The 26,447-nt window shown below is 41.1% G+C and overlaps 1 protein-coding gene across 1 annotated transcript; it reads left to right on the plus strand.

Annotated features, from left to right (window-relative positions):
• Positions 1–14,737: 14,737 nt before the first annotated feature.
• LOC119746167 (branched-chain-amino-acid aminotransferase-like protein 2) lies at positions 14,738–15,980 on the plus strand. The gene has a single exon (XM_038222973.1). The coding sequence runs from the start codon at positions 14,945–14,947 to the stop codon at positions 15,743–15,745; it is 801 nt and encodes a 266-aa protein (XP_038078901.1). The 5' UTR covers positions 14,738–14,944; the 3' UTR covers positions 15,746–15,980.
• Positions 15,981–26,447: the final 10,467 nt, after the last annotated feature.

The raw sequence follows: 26,447 nt of genomic DNA on the forward strand, positions 1-26,447 counted from the left end.
TTAAAAAACCATGGCAGCCAAATTGTCCAATCAACAGCTTAGTCCAGATTTCCGATTGAAATGATGTCACAGTTTCTAAAGTTGACTTCGATTGGCTGGCGCGTGGGGTCGCATACAATTTGCATGCTAGGATATATCAGACATTTGTTCGTGTTGCTCTGCACACGTGAATGTCTGATCCTCAGCTAGCTCTTTTCCAATTATAAACTTAACTGGGATTCTGTGGAGAATTGGCCCTGGCTAGCTCCGGAAAGAGCTCCAGTGGCAGAGTTAAGTTGTGTTCCAATGACAACTATTATGGGTGAAGCTAGCTACAATCCTGGCCAAATCTCGCTGGGCCCCCAACCCCCTGGCCCCCGTTCAATGTTGTCTCTCATTACGCGGTGTGTGCTCCATCAACTGGAGAGAACAACATTGACCGGGGGAGCGGGTGACCGTTGGAGGCTAAGGTTATTTCCAAGTGTCCCAACCATTTTGGCCAGGATTGTAGCGGGACTCGAATGCTGATCTTAAACGCTGGTACTTGAGGCGATAACGCGTGGCTGCACCGGTTTTCATGGCAGTTCATGCGCGCTGATACCACTCGGTACTGTAGCGCAATGAATTTTATAGAGGGCGCACTTTAGTTCTTTACTGGTAGCCAGTGGGGTGCGCGTGCACTCACCCAGGTTAATGGGAGCACCAGCCAACAGCGCCAGTGTATATATGTGGCCACGCGCTCAGCTTCGCTCTCTTTCTGCTGTGGCCGTAACCCGAGCACGGTCTTGTGAAGGGTTCTTGCACAGTTCTTATCTCCCGCAATCAACCAATAACCAATCACCTATAGTCGCAGTGGAGGGAGCCTCACACTTTGTGTGAGTGTAATTGACAAATGATTCTTGTATCATAATTAAGTAATCTCTGAGGTTATAAGGCAAGTGATTGAATACATGATCACGTAGGCGAGGCACCTAGGTAGGCTGAAACTGGAATGGTGAATAAATCACCAAAGCTAAGGGTAGGCGCAAATCAGTGTCCAGTGTCCCATTCCTTCCCCAAGATATCCCCCCCGTCTGTCAGCCCAGTGAGTGGAGTGAGTGCGTCGTAGGGTGTTGTTTTTGGTAGTCTGCTGCGTGCCTGGCGGTAAATCTCCGCCAAAACGGATCTGCGTAGCCGACCGTAGAGGCTAGGCCGTTCGCCGCTACTCGCCGGGGCAGTCATCCGAGGCAGTACCGCTACAGTACCATCCCCCACGAACAGTAAGTTTCTTTTCACGATTTTTATATTTTCCCCCCAATTTTTAAATCTTTTTGAGGGTCCAGTTTTGATAACTTTTGTGTCACAAATGAGAATGGGACTGAAAATGATTTTGGTCGAAAACGTGATGTGATCTATTCTAATCACCATAAAAAATAATTTAAAAATTGAAAAATAATTATTTAATTACTTTTTTAAAGTTGATTTTATTTATTAACAAATAATTTATTTAATTCATATAAACATTAATCAATTTGTGTCTGTTTCAATTCACTTTTATTAGATATGTTCGTTGAAAACACTGACAAGATTGCCTCAGGATAAAGTTATACATATATGAACATTGTTGCTTATGACATTCTGGTGTAAAAACAAACAAACTAAAAATGCTATTTTTGGCCAAGTTCGCGCAAGGACTATTGTTGACCAATGGTTAACCATAGTTTGAATAACGCTTGCCCGAACTCTGTCTAGTGGACGGTGGTTGACTACGCTAGTCGACTATTTGGAACCAACCTACTGGGGCTGGTTGCATCGCTGGTAACCAATAGCTGCGCGCATTCATAACGCTAGCAGAGAGCCAGGATCCAGAAGTTTTGCGATGACATTCTGACCAGCGTTTGACTAGAGACGTTCACACGTTGCTATTAGTGCGCAGGCGTAAAGAACGTCACAAATCAACCACTAGTCGACTAGTGGTTGATGCCCGAACTTAACCGCGGACTAATGAAAAGTCCTGCGAGCTAGCTAAGAGTCTGGTTCACTTGTCCGGCAGGCAAGTGAAAAAAAAATGTTAAGGGCGAACCCTGTTATGTCACCAAACTTTGAAAACCTTGGCTACCTATAATTAAAGGAAATTAGAGACTTACAGGGAGAGTCTGCAAACACCAGAAAAAAAACATACCCCACTGAACAAATTCACGATACAAACTTGGAAATAAAGACCAACACCACCACCACACATCAATCTTTTGGTCAAGGTTACCCTGATTAAAAACAAAAAGGATGTCGTTGGAATGCTTGTGGTAATTCATGCCAGTGCCAATCAGTTTTAATTACTTTCGATTAATGGAAACACTCATGGCCAAGGCTAACAGCTATGAGGAATACTTGGTGGTGAAAGGAAAGGACATCACAGATTGGATCTGTCAACACTGTGGGTCTTAAGATGCTTGAGTCTGGCTCGGACCCTCGGCCCTCCATCTTCAGGCAAAGATGAGAGGCATAGGGTGGTAAAGATTTGGGGCAAAACTCTTAAACATGGGGTGCTGCCGATCATTGGAGGGTAATGGACTTCATGCATGAGTCCCCCTCAAAGCTTTGAAAGGCAGATTTAAGCAGGAATCTATCTTAAAGGTAATATACAACATCAAAAAACAAAACTGTCAAATTATTACGAAATACCTTACTTGACTGTAAGTGTAGGTGAATATTAATAGTCTCAGCATCCTGTGAAATCATGGCACCTGGTGTGCTGTCTTTTTTAAGAAAAGTGGATTTTTTTTGTCAATTTCTGATGATGCCGACCATCGTTGGAAAAAAAACTGACATGTTTTCAAATACTGCCCCTAGTTTACCAAATTTAGTTGGAACACATTTTGTTTGCAATTGGCAACACACATCCGTGAACGGGTAAACCGTGTCGGAGGGGGGGGGGGGAACAATACACGACACAAGGGGTGCTGTTCATGATACAAATGTACATCTTATGCAAACTTGAGAGCTTACACCTAACCTTACAGTGTACATCAAAACGGTGCATTTAAAGCTTTTTTACTGTTTGTTCTCCATTTTCCAGCGCTATTCAATACATTTGGGCTGTTGGAAAGTTAGAAAATAATCTTAGAATCTGCATTTTTCATATTTCTCACTACACAATTCTGGAGGGGGGGGGGGTTTGATCCAATGGCCCATGCCCCCCCCCCACCCCTCAAAAAGTGGGGTGGGGGATTTATCCTCCCCATCCCCCCATCCCCCCAAACAGGCAAAGTAAAAATGGCTGCCACGTCAGATGTCAACAAAACAGGGTTTTCCAGCATTTTCTCTGTATTTTTGAGACATCATTTAGATATGCTGTGATCCAGACCTATGATTAGCCCGAGCAATCCAACACTCAATTTAGTGTTTTTGGCTTGAAGAAAGTACATCTTCAATTCGAGCACTAGTAGTGTGAATTATGATTGATGTTAATACATGTAATTAACAAAAAAGGTTTCAAACTTTTACACATACCAAACATTGATGTCTGTTAGTGTTATAGCATACAAAGTTTAGCACAATTTGTCACTACTAGACTAAAACTTTCTTGTACAGGGGAGGGGGGCAGAGCCGTATATAGAGAGATGTGCGACATAAGGATGGCACTCTTTGGAACCAAAATGGTGGATTATGCATCAGTGCACATATATAATTTGTACACAATAGTCGCACGCTGCACTGTACACATAATGAATGGCCATTATGGTTCAACAGTCTGAAGTTGTCGCAACTCTCTCTATATTTGGCTGGGGGGGGGGGGAATGGGTGGAACATTCTACTCCCATCTCCCCCTCCCTCCCTCCTCAGCTGCGACGACAAAAATAAAGGCAAAAACATACTACGAAGATCTCCCTCGAGTCCAAAATGTGTGACCAAAGCATGGTCAGGAAACAGTAAATTTTGAGCGGAGTAAGAAACACATGGATGTAGCAGTTTAAAATCGTTTCGATCAGGAAGTTGGGGCCACGGGGGGCACACCGAAGCACAGATAGAAAACCTGCAACCCCCTCAGCCAAAAAATGCTTCATCAACCCCGCCGGGGATTCGTCATGATTAAAAACAGAGAACTCCCTGTCTGTTCGCAGGAATGTCGTCCAAGTTCTGGTTCAGCGGGATTTTGGGAAAGTCACTCAGTAGCCCACTGCTGTGTTGAAGTGAGTTGCTGAAGTCATGTCGAGTCATTCTAAGGCAGTTACATATACTCAAGTCGGGTCCAGTTGAGGCATTAATGTGCGCAGCATCATTTGAGTTGATATGAGTCACATTCTTGTTGATTCATTTGAGTCACTGTTACAAGGGCTGATTGATAAGTTCGTGGCCTATAAGGTAGAAGGAGATGAGCCATACAGTTTTGACTGATATTGTGTGCAGTTCAACTTGTTGAATGATTACACAGAAAGTTTGAAGTTATCTTGTCTTGATTTTCTGTTACAGATTATTAAACCTTGACAGTCACCGGTTCCTGAGAATTAAAACCTTGATAATGGAAAAAATGGAAAAAATCTGCCATGGTGTCCAAATGTCCAAGGTGTCAGCTTGTTGGGTCCCGAAGCTCCTTGGACCTGATCAAAAACGGACTCGGCAGAACCCTTCAAGGGACAGTGTTGCCATTTTGAAGTTCGGTCGTTTTTTTTTTGTACAATCAAATGTTTCCATTTAGTTTTCCATTTTCAAAGTTTAATTCTCAGGAGATGATGAATGTAAAGCTTTAATTATAGATAATTACTTCAATCTTTCTGTGTAACCATTCAACTTGTTGAACTGCACACCATATCAGTCAAAACTGTATAGCTCATCTTCTTCTACCTTAGGCCACAAACTTATCAATCACCCCTTGTATGTAAGCACCACAAACTGACACTGGGTTTACTAAGTTCCAGTACCTCGTTTTACATTTTTGTAATAGACTACAAAACTACTTGATCTGTATCTAAATCTAGTTGTATACAAAGTTTTGCTATGACAATTTCAACCCTTCTTTCCAGAATTAAAGGTGAAGATACCACATGGCACCTTCTCTGTGTGTGTACAAGGGGTGATATTAGGAGAAAATCAATGACATAATCAGCACAAGGTTTGAGGAGTGATGAGGACCCAGAGCAACGTAGGGTATATGTTTGTATTTGCCTAAATTTCTTTTGTTCATTTTTTTTGGTAAAAACACCTTTTCAGAATGGAAAAAAACACCTCAGGAATTTGAGACTTCCAAAGGGATCCTTTAAAAATCCTGAAATAGGTACAAATCCTGAAAAAAAAATCCTGAAATCAGAAAAAAAAATCCTGGCAAATCTGATCCCTAATGTGCTTCAAAGGGCATCAGGCCCCATGTGAGTCTACCTTCCCTAATCCTGCAAAATATCCTCAAAAACATTTGGGCAAACTTCTGAAGGAACTTGGATGGTTCTGGTTAAGGTATGTTTAATCTGTGGTTGGCTACATTCAAGTTTACACCTTTACACCTAGGCAAGCTCTTAATCAATCGTGAGTTTGCATGTTTGAAGGCTTACCGGTACTCCCTAAATTTCAAATTTCCCCCTTCCCCTGGGAAAAAAGTCCATTACCTTCACGGACACCGCCAGACAGGTTTGAATATAGAATGTTCCCTCAACGAACTATTTTGGGATTGAACATTACCAGAAAATATATCTGCAGTTACTTACAGGGTGGGGGGGGGGGGGGTGTTGTGTTTGTCGGACATCACTAAACACACGAGGGGGCCTCTCAATATGGACCGGACTGGACAGGACACCGTTCCACAATATTTATGAGGGCATTTTTTGGCCAACAATTCTTTTCAGAGAAGAAATACAATTTTGCTGAAAAAACAACATTTGGGGGGGGGGGGGTGTGACCCCCGCCCCCTTTAGTATGGACATCCTTGGTTACATTCCATGTAGATGGGTCACTTTATAATTTACAGTCCAGAGTGTGACATTTTCCTGTCCCTGTTACTTTGGTACTTTGTAATATACCATTCAAGAATCATTAAGAATGACTTAAAATGATTATATATTGGTTGGGTAGGTTGTTCACACTATTTCATAATCACTCTTGAAGGACAAATGCATTCATCAGTGCGTCAGAATAATAAAATCGCAAATGTCAGATGTAACAGGGATGTTAACCAGTATTATTTTGCCATTGACCGGACCGGCGCGGGATTGTTTTTCACGAACCTCGATGCCAGACGGGTTCAGGCCGTCTTCTGAGGGTAGCACACCCTGATATTTGTGGCCTCGCCCGCTGCGAGCGGGTCCCTGATAGATATTCTGCCCTCGCTTGTTGCATGTTTATCCGTCATCCGTTCTGAATACCGCAAAAACGTATATTCACGTCGGATGGTTAAAAAAGTAGACCACAAATTTTGTAGAATGACCCAGGTAGATTATCAAGGCAAATGGGAAGTTGTACAATATTTTCTGTACTATCCTCATCTTGTTCATTACATCATTTGAGTGAATACACTGTTTGATCGAGTCCCTCGACTATCATGTTAATGTGACATTTATGAGTCCATCCTTTTATCCAAGGACTTGCCAACACAAATTATGCTCTATGTATGTAAACAACTTAAAATAGAACCGTACATGATTAGCAAATAACCCTCTCTTCTGTTTGTGTTTGGATACCATAGTTTCAATGTATCAACACAGAATAAACTTAAAGGTATAGGGTAGATTATTTGTCATTTGCAAATGTTTTTTTCGTTTGAAGCAAAAAAAGTGCTCAAAATCTAAAGACCGGTGCTTAATAATTAACCTGATAAACTTTCAGCTCTGTGAATGCTGTAGATTTCGAGAAAACAATATTCCAGGATCTCAATTTCAATTCTAAAGTTGCTGAGTCCTGTTTTGAATTGCGCCTGAAATCAGTATCCGGGACACGTTCTCATTCAGCCGATTGCAGTTGTACGTGAGGCATGCACTGAACCGACAAATAATAGCAACTGCGTGCGCGCGTGTCAACGTTACTCGCACCCATTCACCCAATTACAATCCAACCTGTAATGAGAATTTTCCAAAAAAAGGGTCACTTGATGCATCTTTGGAAATGACCTTCTTTTATCGTTTTCTACAAAATGACAGCATGCCAGAAAGGATAATTTCACAGCGAGTTTCTTGCCATCCCCTCTGTGCTTTTCAACAATAATTTCGTCAGTTACTTTCTGGATAGCTGCAAATGATTTACTCTACCTTTAGTTGAGTGCCCACAATGTAAGTATTTGAAATGCCATGAATTCGCTCTTTTCACGCTCCGCCATTGGGCAGGCACAGCCTCGATCTGGCAACTTTAAAAATAGCCGGTTCAGTGATCTAAACCCCGACAGGGGAATCACTGAACCGGCTATATTTATTGTTTTAAGTTACCAGATCGAGGCTCTGCATGCCCATGACGGAAGTGTGAAAAGAGCGAATTAGGTGGTTAGTGTTGATTGATATATAGAAAGTTTGATCTTCAGAGAACACTGGGAAGGATTGAGGGCTCTGCCGTCCCCTCTAACTGAAATGTTTCAGTAAAGAGTTGTTACATTGTCTTCAAATATAACAACTAAATATTCCATCACCCACAAAATTCTGAAAACCAATACGAAAAATTTAAGATGAAGAATTATTAAAGATGAAAACTTAAAAGTCTTCTATTCAATTTGGTCTAATAAAAAAAAAATGATGTACATATGTATATGTAGCTCAACAATCTCTTAGACCAGGAGACTTTATACAAGACAAGATTGTGTCCTTATAATTTTAGTGTGCCCTGATGAAAGTTTTTTTTTGAGTCGAGACTTTACTTGAATTTTTTTTAACTGACTCGATCGTGGCTCAGATTTGGACTAGACATTCGTGACTTGAGACTCAGATTTGGACTCGACCCAACATTACTCGGCACCCGGACTCAGACTCGGAATCAGCACTCAGACTTGGATTTGGTCTGGAACTAGAGGTTTGAGGACTCTAATAAAGTCTGAAAATTTGACTAAAGAGAGTGCTCATCAACTGCAGGGAAAGCATGGATTTTATGGGGGGGGGGGGGTTATCTCATGAAGTAACAATCTTTCAGAAATTGGCAGCCTGCCTTGGTTATGAAGACCCACCACCCTTGCAGTTCCTGACATTATCATCCATGCACAGCCAAAGTACACATATTACCCCTACGGCTGATTAACTTTTCGTCCAAGAGATCCGTATCAATAAGCACTGGATCGAGCGTTGAATGAAAACTGCGGGATCTCATAATTGAGCCTTTCCCTTCTTGTTCGGTGTTGTTGTTGGGGCTTGCACGCCACGTCCGACCGACACGTGCAAAGGTAAGACGATAATGTACCTGCTATTTTAGACTTCCCTTTCTTACGTTACACTGTCACGTCTGTCAAACTTTGGAACGTTTCCTTGCATTGGATTGGCAGAGTTTGATGCGAAAACTTGAAATAGAATCGAAACCCATGAAAAGCATGCTCCGGGGCAATTGGCAAGCAGGTAGTACAGAGAAAGGGCGGCAGGAAAGTGCAGCGGTTTTTTTGGCAATTTTTTAAAGGCATAGAAGAGGAGTAATAAAAGAGGAAACAAGCTGATCTAAGGAAAAGTTGCATGCCTGTATAAGTCGCAGGAAATTCAGTAAACAGTCATCAGATTTTCACTATAGGTTTTAAAATCACAGAACAAAATAGGCTTTCTCGGACAATTATTATTATTGTGTAGTTAGTTTACAAACTAAATGTATGTAACTAACAATTCGTGGATTATTGTGTCTTGATATGTTATGCCAAAAAAAAACCCACAACCCCAAAAACTCAAAACCCTATAACTCTGAAAAACAGTAGCAGTAACATGAACACTGTGATTGTAATTTTTGTTTTGTTGCCATAAATATCATGACCAGATGAAGCCAGTACCAAACTTATTTCATCCAAATTTTCCAATACAAGCTTGATTAAACCAGCACTGACCAGATAAAACTAATGCTGACCTGATGAAACCAGCACATGAACAGATGAAACCAGCACAGATGTAACAGCACAAACCTGATGCCATGCATATGAAACCAGCACCGATTAGATAAAGCAAGCACTGACCTGATCACTGACCTGATGAAACTAGTACTGAACTGATGAAACTAGCACCGACCAGATAAAACTAGCACTGAACTGATGAAACCAGCACTGACATGATGAAACCAGCACTGACCAGATGAAACCAGCACTGAACTGATGAAACCAGCACTGACCAGATGAAACCAGCACTGACCTGATGAAACCAGCACTGACCTGATGAAACTAGCACTGACCTGATGAAACCAGCACTGACCAGATGAAACCAGCACTGACCAGATGAAACCAGCACTGACCTGATGAAACTAGCACTGAACTGATGAAACTAGCACTGACCAGATGAAACCAGCACTGACCTGATGAAACCAGCACTGACCTGATGAAACTAGCACTGACCAGATGAAAACAGCACTGACCTGATGAAACCAGCACTGACCTGATGAAACTAGCATTGACCTGATGAAACCAGCACTGACCAGATGAAACCAGCACTGACCAGATGAAACTAGCACTGAACTGATGAAACCAGCACCGACCTGATGAAACTAGCACTGGACTGATGAAACTAGCACTGACCAGATGAAACCAGCACTGACCAGATGAAACCAGCACTCACCAGATGAAACCAGCACTGACCTGATGAAACTAGCACTGAACTGATAAACTAGCACTGAACTGATGAAACCAGCACCGACCTGATGAAACTAGCACTGGACTGATGAAACCAGCACCGACCTGATGAAACCAGCACTGACCAGATGAAACCAGCACTGACCTAATGAAACCAGCACTTACCTGATGAACCAGCAATGACATGATGAAACCAGCACTGACCAGATGAAACCAGCACCGACCAGATGAAACCAGCACTGACCAGATGAAACCAGCACTGACCTGATGAAACTAGCACTGGCATGATGAAACCAGCACTGACCAGATGAAACCAGCACTGACCAGATGAAACCAGCACTGACCAGATGAAACTAGCACTGAACTGATAAACTAGCACTGAACTGATGAAACCAGCACCGACCTGATGAAACTAGCACTGGACTGATGAAACTAGCACTGACCAGATGAAACCAGCACTGACCTGATGAAACCAGCGCTGACCTGATGAAACCAGCACTGAACTGATGAAACCAGCACTGACATGATGAAACCAGCACTGGCATGATGAAACCAGCACTCACCAGATGAAACTAGCACTGACCAGATGAAACCAGCACTGACCTGATGAAACCAGCACTGACCTGATGAAACCAGCACTAACCTGATGAAACCAGCACTGACCTGATGAAACCAGCACTGGCATGATAAAACCAGCACTGACATGATGAAACCAGCACTGGCATGATGAAACCAGCACTGACCTGATGAAACTAGCACTGACCAGATGAAACCAGCACTGACCTGATGAAACCAGCACTGACCTGATGAAACCAGCACTAACCTGATGAAACTAGCACTGAACTGATGAAACCAGCACTGACCGGATGAAACCAGCACTATAACCTGATAAAACCAGTACTAAACTATCTTTAACAAGCACCAAGCAGATGAAACTAGCACTGACCAGATGAAACCAGCAGCGACCTGATTAAACCAGCTCTCACCTTAAGCAACCAGCACTGACCTGATGAAACTAGCACTGACCTGATAAAACCAGCACTAAACTATTTGAAACCAGCACCAACCAGATGAAACTATAGCACTGACCAGATGAAACCAGCAGCAAACTGATTAAACCAGCAGCGGCCTGATTAAACCCTGCTGAAACAAGGACTGACCAGAGAACCTAATGAAACCAGCACTGACTGGATGATACTGACCTATTGAAACCTGAGATTAAACTACAGACGAGGTGAAACCATAGCACACCAAAACCAAAAAACAAACTACAACCACCACTCAACTCAAGAAGCCAATTCTGACCACATGAGCCTTGCCTTAAAGTAAAACACAGCTGTAGTAAAAAATTCTATCCCAGAAAACCAAATTTTCTTGTAAAATCAGCACTATAAAACCTGCAAAGCTGTGGCAAAACTACCTCAACATTGGCAGCAAAAGGATGTCTGGCCGACTTTCATTTGACATGTCACTGGGGGTCACTTTTGACAGTCGACTTCATCTGCACTTGCCTTGTGGCAGGCTTCACAGGCCAACATTCCAAGGGTATTATTGCATTTCCTCCCCAAAGATGTACACCTGACACATACACAGACTAATTGATTAGGGACGAGGCCCTGCCAGATGCAGGTGAATACTGAGAGGAGATTTTTATTAATTGTTTCCTCCTCTGCGGCCAGGTCACAAGTTTCCTCGGCAGGAAACAGGGGAAATGTGGGACAGGCCCGGCCCATTTGTACGCTGATCATGCCTGTTTTGTAGAGATAAGTTCTTCTAACAAATTAGTCACTGACCACGCCGAGTGTCTACTATGAGCACACCTCCTCCCGGAGGAGTAAGACGTGACAAAAAAAATTCCCACAAAAAATTTCTTCACCAGGGTGTTTTACCCATGCTTTTGACTCTAAGACTAAAGACTTAATTGCCTAAGTTCTACCAATGCACAGTGACATCAAGTACATATTTGTTCGTAAAGTGGGCATCATTCGAGTCAATAAACTGCAGCATCAAAGTGTAAAATGAATCAAAGGTATATCTCTTTTTGGGGGGAAAATTAAATTATGTCCAAGCACACTGTAGACACACAACACCATCCCACACCAAAATTACTCAGTTAAACAAATTTCAAAAAAAGGTGGGATAATATTGGAATTTTTGTAATGGAACTCAAGCCATTCGGTGTCAGAACAAATTCTGCTCAATTGTGGCCGTTGGTACCACAGCTGCTGCTCACAGCGGGCATTGGTTCCACAGGTAAACACAACACAAATAGGGCCAATCAAAAAAAAGCATGATCTATCAGCTTCGTCCAGTCACAACTACGCAAATTTGTCCCAAATCTGCACAAGAAATCATATTTTTTTTTCTTTTTGGCTTAATTCGTTGTCTGATGCTCTTATTAAGTCCCCCTGGGCTGTTGTTGACTCAACACACATTGAATGTTTTCTTTTGTAATTTTTATTTTCAAAGGTGCGGGATCCGAAAGTATGTCCAGTCATAGAGCAATACTTCAGAGTTGAGACGCAGGTCAATGGGGTCAGTAGGACAGAAAACTCTTCTAGGGAGTTCTGGTATTAGTCTATGTAATAGACCATAACGAAAGCCATGGTCTAGAACATTTGAGCAGATTCACTAATTAATTATGCAAGACAACCGCATCTTGACCTCTAGATTTTGACCAATCAGCGAGCGCTTTCTATATCAGGTCTTCAGTCATTCACCATTGTTGCGTCATAGACATGGATAAAATAAACACCCTATAGACACAGCAACAAAGGCTGTGGTCATGCGCTCTAGTATTGAGTAACGCGATTCGCGCCCGGCTGTTGTATTACAAAACACTGCATTCGAATTGACCAATCACAGTTTTAGTCCTGATTTGGGAATGAAATGACGTCACGATTTAGTAAGTCAACTCTGAGTTGGCTGAGGCGCGAGATCGCATAAATCTGCATAAATCATGCTTTGACATATCAGACGTTATACAGGAGACTATTTGGCTCCGTGGATAACGGGTGATACTCAGACTATTCTGGTATATGCTACCATATCAAGTATACAATAATTATCTTCTCCATTAACAATTAAAGACAAAAAAGGCTACTGTTAAAGGTTTTGATTGCAAAAATAAAGATAAGGGCAATGACACATGTAATCAGATCTCATTAAATAAGTCTAGAGGTCATTTTCACTTATTCATTACAAAGAGTATACCCAGGAGAAAATGCCAATTTCAACAGGTCTCAACTGGAATTAACTGGTCTCGAACTGGTACCTGCATGTTGGATTCAACTGGTAATTAAACTGGTAGCGCAACTGGTTTCAACAGAAACCAGTTGAAACCAGTTGAACAGACCAGTTTTATCAACAAGTAATTCTTATGGAGTCAACAGGTACCAGTTAAAACCAGTTGACAAAACATACCAGTTAAAACCAGTTACCTACTGGCTATTCGCATGGAGTCAACATGCAGGTACCAGTTGGAACTAGTTGAACAAACTGATTGTCAACATGTAGTCAAGTTTGAATTCTAGTGTAGGCCTACATATGTATTTGAGACTCCTGTGTCCGATCCATTCTTTGTGCATGAGGCCACTGTGAAGTGTTTTGTTTGTATTATTTATGCTCGCCTGCAATTCCTTGATATGTTTATGGTACTGGTACAAACAATCAGGTCAAAATTAATCAATTCCTATATGCTGCCAATTTCTTTTTTGCTAATCGCTAAAGATAAACAGGAATTTCCAAGCAAAATAGTCTTTGCAGAATTCCAGGAAAGTGCATTAAGATTCCAACAATCATGCATCCTGATGTCAACACTTGATTCAGTTAGAATCACATTCATATCTGGTTAAACCCAGCTGAACCAGTTCACTATTCAGTTCAAAATCAGTTCCGCCAGTTTTACCAGTTCAATTTCAGTTAAACCATAAAACCAGTTGCACCAGTTCAAAACCAGTTCAAAACCAGTTCAACCAGTTCAAAACTAGTTAAACCAGTACAAACCATTTATACCAGTTTGTACCAGTTTGCACCCGTTCAAAATCAGTCATTAATTTCCAGTTCAGCTGGTACCAGATGAACAAGTTGAAACCAGTTGAACTGGCTTCAACTGGAATTTTCACCCGAGTATTCAGTTCTTCATACAGATATTACAAAGTTTGATATTCAGATGAATTTAGGCATTGTGTGGGTTAAAATGTTGAACTAATACTTGTTCCCATTATTGTACAAGGTTCAACTCAAAAGTAGCTGTGACATCTTCTGATCTCTTTGTATGATGGTCAAATGTGCTTTTATTAAAACCAGTGTTTATGACAATTGAGTTTTGGCCCACACCGTTTCCAGATTTTAGGTACATAGGACCAAGCATGCATTAGGCCAAAAAAAAAATAGTTCTGCGTCCAATTACATTGCATTCAAAAATAGGGTATGTAGGTAGGGAATGTTTTTTGGGCCAATTTTTTTTAAGTACGATCAGAGGCGTCTGCGTGTAGTCAAGGGTAAAATGTAGAAATTGATGGTTTTGGGTGTTTTTTCCTCATTTTTCCAATAAAAAATTTAGGGTAGGGGCTGTCAGAATAGGGTAGGTATATAGGGAAACCGGAAGCAGAACTATCATTTTTTTTTGGCCTAATAGGAATCTATACTGATATCTGGCTTTTTACTTAACCTTTGATCAACAACATGCCCATGCACAGGCACAGCACTCAAATCAATGTACAACTACAGCAATTAGAGAATATGAAGTTCATCACTCGCATACAGCTGTGTACAATTGTAGAAATACAAGATTGAATTTCTTTCTTTACATTTGCGCATGTTCAGTCTCGAGTCCAAATTTATCTTTGGTAAAACAGAAAGTTCAACGAATTAAGAATACATATGAAGTTTAGTTGTCAAATTTACGATCAGCCATGGGATCGCAGTATTTTGCCAGCCATACAATAGCAAAGAATAAACCATTTATTCTTGACAAATATATTTGAAAATATACACTACACAACTTTCCACAATTTGTCATTATAGGTCTATATGCAGTTGTATGTATAAACCGAACGTTTCATTGTTACGCGGTGCAGAACACCCCTTTCTATGAAATAGTACACCCATGGCCCTCCACTTGACCCAATTGTGCTGATAACGATTCATGTGTGCATGGTGCATGCACACATGAGTATAGCTCGTTTAAGCCAGTTTCTGTGACAAAACGTACACACTAGAGTTCACATATTGATTGGCAACAAAAGAGAGTGCAGGCTCCAATATTGAATCATGTCTGGTACAGAGCAAGTACGGATCCTCATTTGGTGTACCGCACGTTCACTGTCAACCGTGTTGGCACGCTCCCTATCTCAGTATCCAGGGTCTCAGTGCCTGATGGAACTCTTTCAGGTTGCTGCCTATTTGGGTCCTGAGCGCCTATTCCCCGAGACAGAGCCACTCTTTGAGCCCAAAATGACATTCAGCTATGTGAGAGACCTGTATGAGGAACCATGGCCCGGCAAATCCTTGGTGCTCGGCAAAGAGGTGTCATATGGCATGAGGAGTCTGGGCATGATACCAGACGGTTACCAGCATGTCTTCCTGATCCGAGACCCTGCAAAGTCTCTACGGTCAATAGAAGAACGCATACAGAAGTTTGACTGCAAAAAGAAGAGAGAGTTCTATCTGGGGCTGAATCAGTCGGCAAATCTAGCCGAAATGTACCAGCATGTGACCAAAAACCTAGGCAAGAAAGCATTAGTGCTGGACGCCGATGATCTGATCGCCAATCCTTCACAGATGCTTCAGTGTCTCTGTGCCGCTGTTGGGCTTCAATACACCGATGAGCTTCTCAAGTGGGACCGGGCCAGTGGAGTACCAGCCAACTGGTTGATGACCGACAAACAGTGGGAGAACCATAAGAAAGCAGGATGGTTTGACAAAGTGTTGGACAGTACAGGTTTCAATACACCGGCGACAAACCCAGGGGCAAGGGATGAAGGGACAGGGCCATCCCCCCACTTTCAACGGATGATTGCAGAGGCGTTGCCCTATTATCATGATCTCCATCGACTGCGCATCAAACCTTAATAGACCTTATGTGTTAAGGTGAGGCGGAGGGCAATGGTTTTGTTTCACTGGACAGGCATGAATGAACCTTTCCTACATCCATTGTTCCTGTATTAAAATAACAAAGAAGACCCTCTGAGCTACCGGCAATCTATTGGGTTGTAGACAAAAACTGCCTGCCATGATCAATCTGAGAGGCAAGTGATGGAACTTCTGAATGAAGCACATGTGTTGGTACAAACACACATGTGTTGGTACAAACACACCAGATTGCAGGGCGGGGGGTACGAGGGAACCCCCACCCCACCCCACCCCAGTCCGTAAATGACCCTCTTAACCATCAAAAACCTATCCAAACAAGGGTGTGCCAACCTATATTCTAAAAATTACTCAACTTATACTTTGACACTTGGAATACTTTTCAAAAGTCTTCAGACATGAAACAGGAACATATAAACTTTGTAGATATTAAAAAAAAAAATACAAGGGAAATAGCCAAAACTCTTTAACTGAATGTTTGGTGTTAACAAATGAGAAACAAGGGCCATTTTTTTTTTTTTATAAAACACCAGGAAAAAACAAAATTTTAATGGTCAAAATGGTTTGTAACTTTGCTAACTTTAATAAGTCCACAAAGGATTTCTTTCAAACTTTGCTCTGAATACATGTATAGTCCTTAAAAAATTAAGTTTTTGAAATGCAAGGTTGGAAATAAATAAGTTGAATAAACTAGATGTTTTTCTTCTGCAAGGATTTTGTTTCTTCAGATCATTAAAGGCCAAAATTGAGTTTAAATTACAATTGTGTTTTACAAACACTTTAAGTTAATAAACAACATTTGCAAACATCAAAAAACAAAACTACCAAAATTATTATGAAATACCTTACTTGACTGCAAGTGCATAATAGTTTCTAGCATCCTGAGATATCATCACACCTGGTGTGCTGTCATTTTTCAAGAAAAAAAAGTGAAATTTTTGTTTCAATTTTCAACGATGGTTGGCCAATCATCATTGGAAAAAAACTTACTTTTTTTCAAATACTGCCCCCAATTCACAACATTTATAGTTAGTCCACATTTTTTGTTGTTATCGGTATACACATTCGTGAATGGGTGCAAGCCAGCTAGTCTGGTCCCCTGACCCGAAAATTGCCCGACGCCAACAAATTGCTCCGTTTCCTCTGAAGCAGGTTCAAGGGAACCAGACCACAAAAACAACATTTTTTTCTTGGTTTTTCCAGCACCTATAACACACAACTTGAAGCAGGTCAGTGTAATAATATTTGCTATAAAATATTACTATACCTCATCCATATTCATGATCGAGAGCCCAATTCCCACTGGTCCATTCACCATCACATGCCAGCCGCTATTTTTGCTGTTTACCAAGCACGCACGCAAGTATTCACGCACAGGGTAAATATGCATGCATGTGTAGTAGACTACGCACGGGTTACGATATTATACAAATATTGAATGCTTCGAGTGGTGTAGTAAAACTAGCCTCCCGAGGTGATCCATGGACATTCTATTTTCCCGAGGTGAAGCCGAGGGAAAATAGAATGGTCCATGGATCACCGAGGGAGGCTAGTTTTACTTCACCACGAGATAAAGCATTAAATATTTGTTTTATAACACTTCACCCACAGATTCTGCTTGATTTTAATATTTTAAATTATTTAAATCTGAACACAGTTGAAATAAACTTCAATTTCAATACAGAATTGGTGGAAAATGTATTTCTCTCTTCCAAACTACCCCTTCGCGAAATGTTTGAACCCAAATCAGCGGCGCGCTCTCTTTGGAACAATACGCGCTACGCGCAACGTGCACACAAGCATCCATTTGCACACAAATACCGCGCCGTGGAAATAGTACTTTGGTTGCCAATGGTATAGTACTTTGGTTGCTACGGGTATAGTACTTTTGGCCGTGCACAGAAAGATAGCAAAATTAGAAAGTAACATGTGACTCGCTCTCGGCCAATCAAGACACAGAATCTGTGGATGAGGTGTTATAAAGTGCACTATGCATGCGCTTCACGAGGCAATTGTGAAACTATCGCACAGGTGTAGTAGGCATGAAAAGATAGCAGCACACGTAAATGTTAATCAGTGGTTTCCCGAGCTCAATTCGTCAATTGAACATGTATGAGGTATAGTAAAACAAATATGAAACGTGGTTTATTTCGGAAAGATAGTCAATATTAGCTCCCCTTGGTATTGGAAGTTGACGAACTAGTTCCCTCAGCTTCGCCTCGGGAACTAGTTTGTCAACTTCCAATACCTCGGGGAGCGAAAATCGACTATCCACCCTCAAACCATGTTACGCTTGTATACTTTACACCCAAATCCACTCATTTCTGAAAATTACAGCCAGAGCAAATGTTGTACATAATCTCAAGTCACTGTAAAAGAATAAACAAGCTTTACATATTTAAAATCTTGTCTATTTGTTGGCTGTAAAAGGTCACTGCAAACACTGCTAGGTTTGAATGATCGTTCAAACATATACTCACAAGCAGTGACTGAAATAAACATGGTCGACTGTAAAAGGTCACTGTAAAAACTGCAAGGTTCGAACGATCTGCATTCAATGTACCCACAGGATGTGACTGAAATAAACATGGTAAACATTGGACAGCAAAAGTACGTCCAACCTCACCATACTTCAGGCAACCAAACCATGCCTTGGGAAAGTTTGCGAGCAAAATGACAGGCAACTCCAGGTCTCACGGTCTGCCTAAGAAAGATAAGAGCATCACAGCATCCGTGCCTCCTGAGACTTGACACTATCACGAACAAGGCAGCCTTGATGTCCTGGCTATGACCTTCCTTAGCACTTCTACCAGGAAGCATTGAGGTTTTGGATGCTGAACTTGTGGACAAAACTTCTTCTTCTTCCTTTTTTTTTTTGGGGGGGGGGGGGCACTTCAACCCCCTCCTTCTCTTTGATTCAAACAGCAACTCTGAGTCACTGCAAACAGATTAGACAAGGTACCGGGGAGGTGTCAAGTGCCTGAGCTTAATGAGCTGGGGGACTTCCAAAACTCTGTGTGACATCACAGCCAATTTGTTCACTGGATGACTAACCCAATGCTAACATTGTTTAGGTTTGTGCATACTTCGGCAGTGGCATACCCACATTGTCAAAGAAGGCTGGCTGAATCCAAGATTTTTTTTTCAAGAGGTGGTTGATATTTTGAAGCCATGAGCAGAGATTGGCAATATCGTCACCGTTTTCACGAAGGGGCGAATTTCATGAAAATCGTCTGTTTTTCGAAATTTGTTTTTGTTTTTTGGTGAAAATGAATAAAGATATCAATATCTACAACCTGGTGAGGCTATACCAGTACTTGCATATTTAGGTATCAGTTTCAACTTGTCAAATGAAAAAAGGACCAACTTTAAACGCGATTATCTCGAACGTTTGTTCAGATAGTGAAATACTAAATTCGCCTCTTCGTGAAAATGGTGACGATATTATGTGTTATTTTAGGAAGAGGAATTTAGTAGGGGGGGGGGGGGAGGGGGAACAAAATATCTTTCCTTTTTTCAGCTTCACACTCCATCTCATTTCTTTCTCATTATAGTCTGCTACCTTGTCAAACTATAGTTCAACACTGGTCCATTTTCTGCTCGTGAGACACAAAGTCCTGCCCTGCAGAGTAAACTGCTGGTGTATTTTTAATTTGTTTGAATGTGGCCAGGATGCGTATGAATCTTCGGCTATTGGGGAAAAGCTGAAGCCAGAAACGAGGCTGTGTTTTCGTAAAGTATAATCAATAAGAAACTGAAAAGGGTATCCTAACTCTCATCTTGAAAGAGTAAAACAACAAAAAGGGCCTCCCATATTGCTGTATATATAGCATAGAAGCAGGGCCATGAAATTGGGCCAGCCAGGTCTCAAAAGCAGGTCACCCCCAAGTTGCTTTCAACTGCGAATCTAATTTCTGGGTGATGTGAACTTATTATACGCACAGGTTGAACTGGGTCATACTTTAAAAGTCGGTCAGTGCAAACCCAGTGGAAGTCCCTTTTTGGGATTGAAGACTGGACAAGCATGACATAATTTTAAAAATACTTTGAGGGAGGGGATGTAGTTTAAAGTTTCGAGATCAGGATTATATTTCTACCTGGGATAATTGATTCCCGCTGTGGAAAAATATGAGGTGAACAGACCACGGACATACAGTTTGGGGAAAACACGGACTTCTCCATAGTGATGTAAAGTTCAACTCTATAACTTATACATGAGTGTGAACAATATGAACAACACCTGGCTATGCTACTAACACACAGGGTCTATCTAAGTTTGTTTCTGCATTTAATAGGGGACATTGAACAATAGAAGACAATAGCGTCCCCAATTCCCGAAGGTCCCGAATTTGGCGATCGCGTACAAAACATAGGGAGGTCTTCCTAAAAAGTTACAAAAAAGAGTACAAACAAAAGATGGACAATAGGGGGTCCCTGATTGACCTATTGCCGTTTGCAAGTTAGCCATGCCCCTTAGACAACCTTATGGAACTTTTGTATGTTGAGTTTTGTTTGTCTCAGATTTTGTGCGTTCCACGTCCATTTGTATATCATGCAATTGGACAATATTTCACAAGCTGCGTTGCCGCGATTCTAACGCGATAGGTCATTGCAGGCAATACACACTTGACATAATGAGCCAGCTAGTCAAGTCCTCCTCTGGAATCTTGAAGCCCCTCAACAAAAAGGTCGTCCCAACATGACCCTGAAAACATCCATCGAACTAGAAACTGGTCTGAGTGGTCCATCTCTTTCCATCACTATGCTCGACAGGGACAGTTGGGCCCAACTCATCAAGTCATCATGAAAATGAATGAATAAAAGAAGAAGAAGTGTTTTTGTGGTGATGACACACACCATACAAGTTGTTCTAGTGACGCCCAAGGGGACGAACCTGTGTTCACAGGAACGGAGTGCCCATCTCTCTTCCGAAGCGATTGGGCCAGACTCGAGTCCATGAGCGCCCATCTCTCTTCCAAAGCGATTGGGCCAGACACGAGTCCATGAAATGCTGCTGCGGGGGATCGCCAAACCTCCAGTGACTAACTATGGTACTAAGAGTGCTTGACTCAAGACTGACCTCATATAACATGTGTACATGAGGACACTGAGGCAACGCCCACAGTGATTCTGAAAGCCGCTTGGCTGCTGTGCACCTACTTCTCCTGCACAGATATTTAAATTGAGTTCGACCCGCGCATCATATTTCATTACGCCAACCACAGGATGGTCAGTCTAGAATCACGTCCTACTGGCTAATTTGGAGGTTTTACATGAAAGGGTGCAATTCAAATTCTAAAGTGGCAGCTTTTGATCTAGAAGCACTAGCCACGAATTAGTGTATAGATTTTCTGCTTTCACAAAATGTAAAGCACCAGATGAGAAACTTGAACAAGTTAGCTGGTATGCACCCTTCTTAAAATTGAGAGAAATTTGTTGCTTCAATCGTAACAACATGCATAAAAGGCAAATGCTCCTTTAAGAGCCATTTTTTTTTTCAATCCCTCATTCTATGTTTACCATTGTTCAACTTCTAAAAATCTAAAGAAGTCAACTTCCGTATAATTACAAGTCAGAATATAGACAGACTTCACATTGCTTGGGGATGTAACATTTTCAAAGCCGTTTTAAGCCTACAGTCAAGATGTGTGGAAAAAAATTGGCCTGCGAGGCTTCAGACAGTCTTCAGACAGGAATGCCAACTGTCATCAGGGATCAGAAACAGCTTTTAGGCCGAAATTCTAACAAATCAGACTACAACGCACTCATGGGAGAAAAGCTGTCATCAAATCAACACTTGGCCCCAATTTCGAGATAACCTCAATAACAGTACCCACTGTCTTAGCTCTACATCCGTATCTCAAAGTTGACGCAATTAAGGACAAAGCTTGAGCCAGGAGTTGACAAGAGAATAGAATCCGACACTTTATCGTCAGCGATTCATCTTTTTGCACGTGGTGATTCACACAGACACATGCAGCTGTGCAAATTAGTGTTATCTCCCAGGGAAAACTCTTCCCGAATCTGTGTCCGGAATGCGGCAATATTCAATACTGATTACTGTCTATGCATTCAATCGTGCCAGTTTGGGCTATTTGAGTGGGGATTAAATATGGCCCACCGGCATTGACATCAAAAAAAAAAAAATGCCAACGCAGGATTTCCAAGGACTATGCTAATTTGAAATGAACAACAACTGTTCACAAAAAAGTTGAGGCAAATTTGTTTTGCAAAATTCTTACAACACCGATCAGTGATCTTGATATTTAGATTGAGGATTAATTTAAGCGATAACCTATTGACTCAATGCAAAAGTACACCCTCAATGGTGGAAAAAACAGAGAGTGGGAGATTTAAACTTGGGCTCCACTGCTGCCCACACTCACGGCCTTTTAACACAATTTGTGTGCCTGGCAGAAGGGCATATGCACTTCACCCAATTACTAACATGTAATCACCAAAATCTTTCCAGCAAAAGGCCAAAGGCAGAAAACTGCCTCTATTTTAATGAAAGTTAAACATTTTCATTGAAAATTAAGTTGTTAAAAATTATGATTCATGTGAGACAAATTTGAAATTTGTACAATTTATCATTCACGCAGGAAAACATTGGATTCATAATATGTGTGGTATTATATGAAGTGATTTTTTTTGCGTCAGAATGCTCATATGCCCTTTTGCCAGGAACCCAACAACGAATTGTCTTGCCTACGTACATGTGTTGAAATCAACACAGGCCCACCATTAGTGGATCCCGGTCCCATACAGCAATCATCCTCCAAGAGTGATTATGAATAACAGACTAAACTACCTACCCACAAATTGAAAAATCATTTGAAGTCTTTCGTAGAATGGCAAATTTCAAAGTACCAAGGTAACAGGGACAGGAAAAAGTTCACAATTTGGACCATACATTATAGAATGACCCATTGTAAACAGATGGAAAATATGCAGAATTTAGCTACAAATTCCCCATCTGTTAACACCATTATCAGACCGACCATAAATAGAACAGTATGTCAATAATACAAAGTCTGCGATAGTGCAAAATAGTTCAGATTCTAGAAGCAACTCTGTTGCAGGGATGGAAACGATTGCCACCTCTTGTCCAAAGTGTGAATGAGGTTGCATCAATAAACTACGGCCACTTTGCAAGGGATATAAAACCACTTTTGCAACAGATTGCTGACAGACAGCTGGGCAAGTTCAGGCCAGGGCTTCATCAGCTGGGAAAAGTGATTGGGAAAGACACCTTACCTCAGAGTTGTAGTTCTCATACTCTCGTTCTCGAGTTGAAATTCTCAGTAATCATACTCACACTGGTACTCAAATATCAAAAATACTCGGACTTGAATTCACGGTACTAGTACTCCATCACCCAAGGGGGCACGTGTGGTCTAGTGGTGGAGCACAGGATTCATGATCGTGAGGTTGTGGGTTCGAGCCCCATCATTGACATGCATGTTGTGCCCTTGAGTAAGGCGCTTTACCTCAATTACCCCTCTCAACCCAGGTGTTAAATGGGTACCGGCATAATTCAATGCTGGGAAGGTAACAGACTCGCTGTGGAGGAGGTGTGGCGATCCCCCCTCAGCAGCATGAGTCTGGCCCAATCGCTTCAAAAGAGAGATGGGCACTCCGTTCCTGTTAACACATGTTCACCCCCTTTACCTTTACCTTTTTTTTTAAGTACTCATACTCGATTGTAAGGACTCGAGGAAAAATCGAGTAGTTCAGTTTGGAATGAAAAAATCTCATTTGGAGATGTTTATGATCCGTTTTATTGAACAACAGTATTTGGCTGGGAATTTCTATTCTGGAAGCTGCTTTGCAAAGTTTGGAAATAAATAAATTGACATGAGCGGGATTTGGGCCTGCAACCAATGGAACACTGTACCAGTGCTTAAACAACTGAGCTATCCAGCTCTATGTTGGTGGTCTGTCTATGCTTTTTTTTTTACTGGGTGTTCCTTGCTCCATGGTGTTAGTCAGAAACCACAAGACCCATATGTATCATGTGTCTATCGATTACTTCCAAAAATAATGTTATTGCATTTCATATTTGAATCTTGCTGGATTGAACTTGAACTGTTTTCAGATTCATTGGTTTTAATCATTTAAAACTTGGCATTAAAGTTTGCAACAAACATTTTGCATTATTATATATTTTTGCATGAGATATATTCTTCTTCGGAACACATTTTGTGCAAATTTTTACTCCTTTTAAATGTATGAAAACTAACTGACATCCCTTTTTGGTTAATTTAATTGACAAGTGCACTTCTGTTAAAATTTATTCTTTCCCATGCTTTTCCCGACAACTGAGGGTGCTGTTGCTGTGATTTCACTTCAGGAAGACACTGTTCAGTTTAGCAGTTTTCAGTTCCAATAGTGAGTCCAAAAATGAGAAAAGTTTGCTCATGGGCTTACTGCCATGTACTGATATAGCAACAAATCACCGAAGAAAAGAAACTTTACAACAGCAAAATCTCCAAAAATTCTGGCAACTTTTTGAGCTGAATTAGCTGTAACATTGAGGTTTCTGCCTGAAATGACATCACACGTTTGCTCATGAATATGGGAATTTGCATTAGCATATAAACCAAAAAGGCACCAAATACCTTTGAAAATGCAAAACGAAAATTGAAAATCATGTAAATGGGATTAAAAGGTGCATTTTCAAGGATTTCATGAAAAAACCCCAAATACATTGCACAAGCCCTTTAATGCTGAGTAGCAAAGTAGTTGACAGTTGATCGACACATTGTATCTGTAGCAAATGTTCTGAAGATGTTTCAGTTTTTAGTGGAACATTGTACAGGGTGAGTAAAAAAAAAAAACGGAACCCAAATGTCGGGACCATTGTTTTAGTGAAGTTCTGCATGTAGCACTTTCAAAATCTAGGATATAAAAGCCCAACTCATAAGCTTTCTTTTAGTAGATGAATTATTCAAATCACTCATATACTTTTCAAGTTACGGAGTTTTAAACACAACCACCGTTTTAAAGTTCTGTCCTTGGATCACCAAAACGGTGTGCATTCTTTCAGCAAAACGAAAACAATTCACACACATCCTTATGTGATTTGTTTTCGCCTAGCTGAAAAAACACTGAACTTTTTCGTGATCCGTGGACAGAGCCTTAAAACGGTGGTTGTGTTGAAAAGTACATGAGTGATTTGAATGATTCTTGTACTAAAAGAAAGCTTATGAATTGGGCTTTTATATCCTAGATTTTGAAAATGCTACATGCAGAACATCATTAAAACAATGGTCCCGACATTTGGGTTTCGTTTGACTCACCCTGTACAAAGAGGTCCAAGGCTTTGTTCCACACAGCTGGATACATTTTATACAGACCCCCAACTTTTTTTAAAGCTTTCTCGTGCAATATCATCACCACTACTTGGCAATCTCGAATTATGACATTCAAAATAGTAAACTCCCTCCAAAATAGCTTGCCATTTACGTCTGCATACCAGGCAAACAGGCAACCCTGGATGCAATTTACCGAGTTGCCTTCCCCTGCAGGAGGGCAAACCGATATAGTAACATTCACAGCACTCCAGATAAGACATTGGTTATAGCAATTTCAAAGAAGCTTGCTTCTTAATGCTTCAGTACAAAGTGCGGAGTTGAAACTCGGTAACCCCAAGTCATTCAATCTCCATTCAAGTGACCGACCAATCTAACAAACTGGGACAAATGCTTTCTTTTGTCATTATTCATCCGTGCATCCCTTATAATTGTGACCTGATCTGTGAATTAAACCATTGCTTTGACATCACACTATTGTTAAAAGTGTGGATTCAGAACTACGAATCTGTTCCGCTGGTCACAAAGTGTGGATTCGGAACTAAGAATCTTTAGTAAAGTGTGGATTCGGAATTACGAATCCACACTTTGAACACGTCGGACAATTGTTCTCCCTAATGAGCATTAACAGGACCAAATGCGTGAAAACTTTCCTTCTGAAATTACCAATGCATCTTCACTGTCAGATTCTCCGCCGTCACTGCAAAACCTACTTCGAGTAGGAAAGAAATCATCATCTGAACTATCCATAATTATGTCGACGGAAGGAGCCGGGAAAAAAGTTGCAACCTGACGCCACTTTTTTCTTCATATGTCATCTCAATGAAGGTCATTCACTGAAAAAAATGACGATAAGACATGAATCTGGGACTGAGAAATATTTCCAATTTTGTTAGGAAATACTTAGAAAATTGTCTTGACTCTCCATAGACTTTGTACACAATCGCGGAAGTGGCGTCAGGTTGCAACATTTTTCCGAAGTCTTTTCATCTCCATACTCACTGTTAATGCCAATACTTCTTTTGACGCAATGGTTTAAGTCGAAGAATACACTTGCAAGTGTGGATTCTTAATTTACGAATTCACACTTTCTCGTGTATTCTCCTTAACTGATTCAATCACAACACTGCAAAACTGCTTCTTTTTCTTCCCTTTTATTGTTTTGTTTCAAAAAGTGCTTCATGTTCTCATGCATAACAGGTAAAGTTTAATTTTTATGAACACGTCCACATTCCTATTTGCCAGAGAGTGGCAGTAATATGACTCACAACCCAATATTTAACTAGAAAGCAGTCAGTGAGCGCAAACCTCCGCCAAGGCTGAACAATTAATTATAATTCCCCGCCATATTGTCAGTACACCCAATAGAA

Source organism: Patiria miniata, unplaced genomic scaffold, assembly GCF_015706575.1.
Source record: "Patiria miniata isolate m_02_andy unplaced genomic scaffold, ASM1570657v1 HiC_scaffold_7, whole genome shotgun sequence".
Taxonomy (NCBI): Eukaryota; Metazoa; Echinodermata; class Asteroidea; order Valvatida; family Asterinidae; genus Patiria; species Patiria miniata.